Here is an 8496-nt window from a genome sequence, read left to right on the forward strand (position 1 = left end):
TTCCAGGCCCTGAGATCTGGGGTGCCCTCGATTTGGGTAGGAGGAGAGGGGTGGCCAAGGTTGGGATGCTGGGTTTAAGGGAGATGCTTATTTAAATTGGGGTGGTGGGACTTGCCTGGTGGCCAAGTGGTTAAGACTCCACATGTCCCTTGCAGGGGTCCCAGGTTCCATCCCTGGTCAGGGAACTAAGATCCCATATGCCGTGCTGGGTGGCCAAAAAAATTAAACAATTAAAAAAATTTTTTTAATCAATAAATACATCGGGGTGGTGCTGGGGGAAAGCAGAGACTCTGAAGCTGACCTGGGCTGGATCGGGGGCCGGGCCAGGTGACGGAGATCCTGACGGCGCTCGGCCTGCTGTCCTGCTCCCACACGAGGACAGCCCTGCTCTCCGGTGGGCAGAGGAAGCGCCTGGCCATTGCCCTGGAGCTGGTCAACAACCCACCTGTCATGTTCTTTGACGAGCCCACCAGGTAGTTCTCCCCTCCTCTCCTATTGGGCTGCCCCCTCCCCTCAGCCCAGAGCCAGAACTGGAGGCTGCATCCGCTCCACTGCTGGAGACCAGAGCACGTGTTTGCAGCCTCCTGGGGCCAGAGAAGAGCTCCACCCCTGCCAAGCCTGTTGCCTAGCAGCCCTATCCTTCACCCTCACAGAAATCCCCATGTTCTCCCTGGCTGATGCCACCCGCTCCTTCTCTCCCCCACAGCCAATCAATCACAGAGTCCTGCTGAGTTTACCTTCTTTCTCCATCTCTCAGATTCACCCCACCCCCATTCTTAGTGCCAGTGCTTAAATTCAGGACATCATCAACTCTTGCCTGCATTTCTGCAACAGACTCCTCTCTGCTTGTCTCCAGGCTCTCCCAGCCCATCCTTCCTCCAAACTGCAACCAGAGTGAACTTTCTAAAAGACAAGTCTGGCAATACTCACTCCTCTGCTTAAAAACATGCAACGATTCACATTTGCCCTCAGAATAAAGGCAGAGGACTTACAAGGTCTGGGGCTGAACCTACTTCTCTGGCCTCACATCTTGCTTCACGCTGACTTGTATTTTATGCTCTAATAAGATTGAATCGCTTATTATTCTCTTCGTCAAGCCATGTGTTCCATGCCTTTGAGCCTTGCACATGCTGTGTCTTCTGCCTGGAATGCCCTTCACCACTGCACCTGCCCTTGCCCCCTCACTTGACTTAGCTCTTTCTTCTGCCAGACTCACTCAGGAACCTCCTCTGACTCCTCTCCCAAACCTTTGTACAGCAGAGGTGAATTCTCCCCTACTTTTCACCCCCTGTTTCTACAGCATGGTCCACATTGTCTCAAATGATCTGTGCATTTCTCTCTCTCCCTTCCAACCAGAGTCTATGTCTTATTTATTTGTCCTTCTAATCCCAGTGGCTAGCATTCAACAAGTGCTTAATAATTGCTTGTTGCACCTAACTGTAGTCTGGGCTTCTTGGTACCTCCAAACTCCTGAATCATACAATGTGGATGGGATATAGGGGTGGCCAGAATGACCCCCTTCCTGCCAGCTCCCTCGCCCTCATAGCAGCTGCCCCATCCAGACACTCCCTTGGCCATACCCACCTCACCCTGCCCCCTGGTGGCCTCTCTCTGGACAGTGGACTGGACAGTGCTTCCTCTTTCCAAGTGGCGTCCCTCATGAAGTCCCTGGCCCAGGGGGGCCGAACCATCATCTGCACCATCCACCAGCCCAGTGCTAAGCTCTTTGAGATGTTTGACAAGGTGAGGGTCTCTAGGACTCAAAGGTGACTGACCAGTGATGGGGAGCGGGCCGGGGATCAGTCAAGGTGTGGTGGTACCTGCCTGACCCACTCGTGCTATTTTCCTTGCCCTTCTTTTTCTGCCTCAGCTCTATATCCTGAGCCAGGGTCAGTGCATCTTCAAGGGCATGGTCACCAACCTGATCCCCTATCTGAAGGGGCTCGGTTTGCACTGCCCCACCTACCACAACCCGGCTGACTTCAGTGAGTAGGGGCCTGGTGGTCCAGGCTGGGATATGGTGGCGGGCCAAACCTAGGGGTCCAGATCATGTACTTGGACCTCCTGGGGGCAGAGATCTCACTGTCACCTGCCTTCCACACACACTCAAGGAAGGGCTGGCTTGCTCTTGGGAAGCAAGGAGAGATCTTAGCTGAGTGCACCCCCTCTGTGTTTCCCAGTCATCGAGGTGGCCTCTGGCGAGTATGGAGACCTGAACCCCCTGCTGTTCAGGGCTGTGCAGAATGGGCTGTGTGCCATGGCAGAGAAGAACAGCGGCCCTGAGAAGAATGAGGTTCCCACCCTCTGTCCCCCTTGCCCTCTGGTGAGTAGGGGTGGAGGGAGCAGGATGCAGAGTTGGGGAGGGGAGACAGGACTGTGGACATGGCCCAGCCAGAGAGGCTGTGCCTCAGAGGCATCCCAACCACTGGGTACTAGGAAGAACCCAGGACTTGGAATAGACCTACTATTAGCTGTGTGACCTTGGGCACATTACTTAACCTCTCTGAGCTTCGGGTTTCTCATTCATTTATTTGTTCAACAAATTCTTACCAAGCAAGTGTAGTGCCACCTGGTAAGCAAGGTTGAATCTGTTTCTGGCCTTATGGCCAGTGTGGTTTACTGTCATCTTTAACTAGGGGGTGATGATATTTATTTCACAGGCTTATTGGGAGGACTAATTAGATTAGTCACACAAAGCTCTTCCTACTCTAGCTGGCTCTTTTCCTTAAATGGGATACTGTGACCCCAGGGGACCAGGAGGGTTATTGTTGCTGTTGTCATCATTACCACTGTTAAAAATATTATCGTGAAACTGGTTGCATAAAGATATTATGCCCTTAGAATAAATGTATTCAATGGATTAAAATTTCCCCAGAATGACTGGGAATTCCCTGGCAGTTCAGTGGTTAGGACTCTGTGCTTTCACTGCCTAGGATGTGGGTTCAATCCCTGGTCAGGGAACTAAGATCCCACAAGCCATGCAGCTCAGTCAAATAAAATAAAGTTTAAGAATAAACAACTGATCTATTCGTAGCCACCATAGGTGTCCTTGACTCCTCTTCTGTCTCCTCCCTCCCCACTTCTGTTTACTCCCTCTTTGTGTCTCTCTGAATCTCACTCTGATTCACACCTCTAAGGCCAGCTTCCAGGTACCCAGCTCAATAGTGGAGAATTCTGGAGGACCCTTGTCCCTGGGGACAGGCTCAGGGGTTTTCCCACCAACTGAGCTGGCTGCATGGTGGGTGGGTGGGGCAGGCTCACCTGATCCAGTTTCCTCTCCCCAGGAAGTGGATACCATTGAAAGCCACACCTTTGCCACCAGCACTCTGACGCAGTTCTGCATCCTCTTCAAAAGGAGCTTCTTGTCCGTCCTCAGGGACATGGTGAGACATCAAGTTGGAGGAGGGGAGGCTGGTGTTGGCCTGGCCTTGTGTGGTGTAGGATCCCAGCAGTGGAGATGGTGATGGGTCCCCCTCCCAGCAGCCCCCCCAGTGCTCCTGTGGGTCTCTGTGCCCGTGAGGGCACACCCACGTTCCTATGCAAGTGTGACTCACCCATCCCTAGCCTGTGATCCATCCTCTCTCCTCATGATCACCCCTCACACAGGTCCTGACCCACCTGCGGTTCATGTCCCATGCGGTGATTGGCGTGCTCATTGGTCTCCTCTACCTGCAAACTGGCAACGATGCCAACAAGGTCTTAAACAACACCGGCTGCCTCTTCTTCTCCATTCTTTTCCTCATGTTTGCCGCCATGATGCCAACTGTGCTCACCTGTGAGCTGAGATGCCCTGGGCATGGGCGGGCGTGGGGAGCATGGGGTAGGGTCAGGGTGCTATGCCTCATCAGCCTGTGTCTTCAGTCCCCTTAGAGATGGCAGTCTTCCTGAGGGAGCATCTCAACTACTGGTACAGCCTCAAAATCTATTTCCTGGCCAAGACCATGGCTGATGTGCCCTTCCAAGTGAGCCTCTTCCTCCTACCTCCCTGCTGCCTCCCTCCTATCTTGCTCCTTCCATCCTTGCTTCCTGCCCCCACCTCAACCTTGTTACATGCCATCCTTTCCTTCACTTCTACTCACTTAGCAAGAGGTGGTGAGTACCAACCATGCACCAGGCTCTTTGTCAGGCACTGGGGATGTAGCAACGATAACGACAGAAGTAGTCTTGACCTCATGGAATTTATGTTCCAGTGGGAATAAGAGAGATCAAACAACACATGATGAAAATAATAGCCCCACAAATGACTTTTACTCAAGGCAACAGAGAACAGCATGGGCCCTGGAGCCTCGCTGCTCCTCGTTAGCTGTGAGACACTGGGCAAGGCACCTAATCTCTCTTGGCTTCAGTGTCTCCATTTGTAAGGTAGAATGATGATAATATCTACCTTGGGATTGTTTATGAGAATGAAATGAGTTAATACAGGTACAGTACTTAGAATAGTGCTTGGCACATACTGAAGTACCTAATAATGTTTGCTGGGTTTGATTGTTCTGGTCACCACCACCCTCTTCCAAGCACCAGGGTCACCAGTGATCCATAGGGTACCTTTGAGCAAATTAGAAGAGGTGTCCCTTCCCCAGGGCGAGGGTGCACTGTGCCAGGGTGAGAAGAGTACAAGCGGGGGCTTGGCTTCTGGCTGCCTCTTGGTTGAGGGCCTCATCCAGGGAACAACCCTCACTCCTGCACTTGATAGTCTCGGTCCCTGTTGCCCAGGAACTGATGGGGACAAAGGCATCCCCAGGTGGCGCTAGTGGTAAAGAACCCGCTTGCCAATGCAGGAGACATGAGAGACACAGGTTCAGTCCCTGGGTTGGGAAGATCTCCTGAAGGAGGGCATGGCAACCCACTCCGATATTCTTGCCTGGAGAATCCCATGGACAGGGGAGCCTGGTGGGCTATGGTCCACAGGGTTGCAAAGAGTTGGACATGACTGAAGTGACTTAGCAGGTACAGCGGGACAGAAGGCTCTCATATGTAAAGGAATTAACAATATAAAGAATATGCTGGTCCAGATGGGATGGATCTTCAAAGAAGTCACCAGGCCTGCATGGGTCTGAGTGGGCCTGATGGAAGATGAATGAGGTTCTTAGAGCCAGGGAAGGGGACCCATGTCAAGTTCATGTGACAGCATGAGCAGGAGTACAGAGGACCAGGCGTGGACACTCTAGCAATTGCTGTCCTGAAGGCTCCTGCCTGGGTGGAGTTGAGGGTCTTGGCCGCTGCCCAGCCCCGTGCCTGCTCCCCAGGTGATATGCCCAGCTGTGTACTGCAGTATCATGTACTGGATGACAAGCCAGCCGGCTGAGACCAGCCGCTTCCTGCTCTTCTTAGCCTTGGGTGCCTCCACGGCCTTGGCGGCCCAGTCTCTGGGGATGCTGATTGGAGCTGCCTCCAGCTCCTTACAGGTGAGTGGCTGGCACGTGGGGACCCCCAAGAGAGGGGCCGGAGTCTGGTGGGAGGAAGCAGGGCCTGGCCTAAGGAATGGGATGGATCTCTGGGAAGCCTGGGCCCCACCCCAGCCCCGGTCCTGAGTCTGTCCTGGTCACCCCTGCGATGGCCCGGTCCCCTTCCCTCCCCTGCAGGTGGCCACCTTTTTGGGTCCCGTCACCGCTATCCCCGTCCTTCTGTTCTCCGGTTTTTTCGTCAGCTTCAAAGCCATCCCCAGTTACCTGCAGTGGAGCTCCTACCTCTCCTATGTCAGGTCAGTACCCCTCCCCTTACCATCTGCCCCTGCTCCTCCTTGCAGGAGGTGAGAGATTGCACCTGGCCTCTGGCAGTTTGCCCAGGTGGCAGGGGCCCTGTGCTCTGCATCCTGGCTCTGATGCCTGTGATTGCCTAGGTATGGCTTCGAGGGTGTGATACTGACCATATATGGCATGGGGCGAGAAGACCTGAGCTGCCTGACGGAACACTGCCCTTTCCAGAAGCCAGAGAACATTCTCCGAGCCATGGATGTTGAAGATGGCAAGCTCTACGTGGACTTCCTGGCCTTAGGCATCTTCTTCCTGCTCCTGCGGCTGCTGGCGTACCTTGTGCTCCGCTACCGAATCAAGTCCAAGAGATAGAGCTCTGCCCTGGCCTGGGCCCCAGCCCTTCGGGACTGTTTTAACCTTGTAGACTTGAGCCCTCCCCTCTCTCAGCTCCTTTGCAGGCTGGCTGGCAGACTGCACTCCCAGCCTTGGCCCTAGGGGTGGGGGTGCCAGGCCTCTCTGCCATGCCCAGGAGTCTTTCCAAGTTGATGCAGTCTGTAGCTTCCTCCCTCCTCTCTCCAACACCTGCATGCAAAGACCACTAGCAGGCTGCCACCCTCCTTCCTGCCCCGCCCCTGACACCCTCCTCTGTTGTCTGCCTGGGAGCCCCAGGCTCTCCAGGCCCCCTCTTACAATTGACCAAAGTGGCCCCCCTTTTGGGTCCCACCACACAAGTGTTTGTAAACTGGCTGTTATAAGGTTGGGGTTCTAGGGCTGGGTCCCATTGAGGTCCCCTGGATATCCTGTTGGAACAGGGCAGGGACAGGCTCTGGAAGTCTCTTCTTCCTTCTCCTCACCTCTCTCCACCCTTAGACCCTGGCTGATCTGGACAATCTGTTGGGACAGGTATCTGGATCTGTCTGGACCATCCCTCCCAGTCCTAGGGGTTGGAGAGGCCTGGCGCCTTGGGCTGTCCCCCGGACCCATCTGGTCGGGGCTGGGCCTGTGGCTCCTCTGCAATAATGTCTCTGTTTCTTTCCCGTCTGTTGCTGGAAGTGGAGAATGCACTTTATTCAGGGGTGGGGTGGGGGTGGGGTGGAGGGGGTGGTGGTGAGTGGGTGGAGACTCAAGTCTCCTTTCTTGCTGTTCATGTGGTCCCGCAGGGGTCCCTCCCCTCTCCTGAGTTACAGGCACATGTACACTACACAGACAGGCAATCTCAACCCTACACACACTCGCCGTCCCCCCGATAGCTCAGAGGAAGGGTGATGGTGGCATGGTGGTGGCAGGTGCTGTGGGGAGGGCAATGCCAACCTCTTCCTGGGGCTCCCACTTTGACTCTAAGGATGAGGCTGGTGCTGCCCAGGCCGTCTCCAGGAGCTGCAGGTGTCTACGCCCCAGTCTTCCCTTCTTCCCAAGCCTGGAGTGGCACAGGGTACCAACTCCCTGGCGTTCAGGACCCCACACAAGCACAAAGTGCGAGCATAAGTTAGACATGGTCACTGCCACCCCATGGCTCTTCTTTTGTGTGTCAAGCTGGCAATGTCACTCCTCCACCCCTTCCACGGCCACTTGCTGCTCATTCAAACTCCTGTCCATGTCCTGCTACCTTCTTCCTATCAGCCAAGGTGGGCCCTGGGTGTCAGAGCAGCATGGCCGGGGCACCAGAGTGACAGATGCACCTAGAACGTGTCTGACTTTCCTGGGATGGCTGGGGTCCAGGCTCATTCTACTTCTGGTTTCCTCTTCCCCTCGGGCACTTGTCACCCTTTCTTCCTGTGCACTTACCTCTCTACCTTCCTTACCCTGCAACGGATTCTCCCCATCACACAGAGATGCCCATTGTATTTGTGGGATTTCACTCATTATTAATAAAACCTATATTTATACAGTATGCTGTGTGGAAATGTGTGTAGCTCTGGCACTCGGTACCATGGGCGAGTCTTCAAAGCTCTTGGCAAGAAGTCTATGCGCTTTAGGGAGCTGTGGCAATGGATGGGAAGTCCTAGATGGAAATCAAGCTGGTGAGTGTGTAACTTATGAGATATCTGTATTATGCTCCACCTTACAGAAGCATCTTACAAATGCTTATGTTCTCAAGGGAGTCTCAGATCAAACACACATTATCTCTCGTGACAACCCATTTGGCAGATAAGAGAGCTGAGACTTGGGTTAAGTAACTTGCCAAAGGGCCCTGAGTTAATGAAAGTGGGAATCAGTTCTGGCAACCAGGTCTTCTGCCTCCTGCCTCATCCTTGGCATCAGCTGATGATGCTTATTTATGGTGGGTCTGCAAGCTGTGTGCTTCCCAGGTGGCACTAGTGGTAAAGAATCTGCCTGCCAATATAGGAGACTCCAGAGACGTGGGTTCGATTACTGGGTGGGAAAGATCCCCTGGAGGAGAAAAGGCAACCCACTCCAGTATTGTTGCCTGGAAAATTAATCGGCAGAGGAGCCTGGAGGGCTACAGTCCATGGGGCTGCAGAGTCAGACACGGCTGAGCACACACATACATACACACACATGCAAGCTCTGTGCATGGGTTCTGTGTCTGTTGCATGGGTATGTTCTTGCTTGACTGATAGCTGGCTCTCTTTCCAGAACTCACTGAACCCTGGTTCCCTGATTGTGCCTATGGGAGAGAGGGGAGGGTTAGGAGTCGTGAAGGCAGTGAGAAGCAGAAAGCTCCAGGGGCCTAAGCCCCAGGATAAGAGTGGCAGGGACCCCACTGAGCTCAGCACAGCTTTCCCCATTTCCTCTTCACTTCTTTCCTACTGAGCCACACTTCCAGGGCCAACCCATCAGC

The 8496-nt window shown here is 53.9% G+C and overlaps 1 protein-coding gene across 1 annotated transcript in view; it reads left to right on the forward strand.

The window, feature by feature from the left end:
* ABCG4 (ATP-binding cassette, sub-family G (WHITE), member 4) overlaps window positions 1–6065 on the forward strand; it is a 12043-nt gene extending 5978 nt beyond the window's left edge. Inside the window, exons 4-13 of the mRNA XM_010830655.1 lie at window positions 328–473; window positions 1620–1743; window positions 1871–1985; window positions 2181–2323; window positions 3285–3383; window positions 3607–3775; window positions 3862–3962; window positions 5247–5405; window positions 5583–5701; window positions 5840–6065. Coding sequence (XP_010828957.1) covers window positions 328–473; window positions 1620–1743; window positions 1871–1985; window positions 2181–2323; window positions 3285–3383; window positions 3607–3775; window positions 3862–3962; window positions 5247–5405; window positions 5583–5701; window positions 5840–6065 — 1401 coding nt within the window. The remainder of the gene's footprint in view (window positions 1–327; window positions 474–1619; window positions 1744–1870; window positions 1986–2180; window positions 2324–3284; window positions 3384–3606; window positions 3776–3861; window positions 3963–5246; window positions 5406–5582; window positions 5702–5839) is intronic.
* The last annotated feature ends 2431 nt before the right edge of the window (window positions 6066–8496 follow it).

The sequence above is a fragment of the Bison bison genome, unplaced genomic scaffold (genome assembly GCF_000754665.1).
Source record: "Bison bison bison isolate TAMUID 2011002044 unplaced genomic scaffold, Bison_UMD1.0 scf7180017864518, whole genome shotgun sequence".
NCBI classification, from domain to species: Eukaryota; Metazoa; Chordata; class Mammalia; order Artiodactyla; family Bovidae; genus Bison; species Bison bison.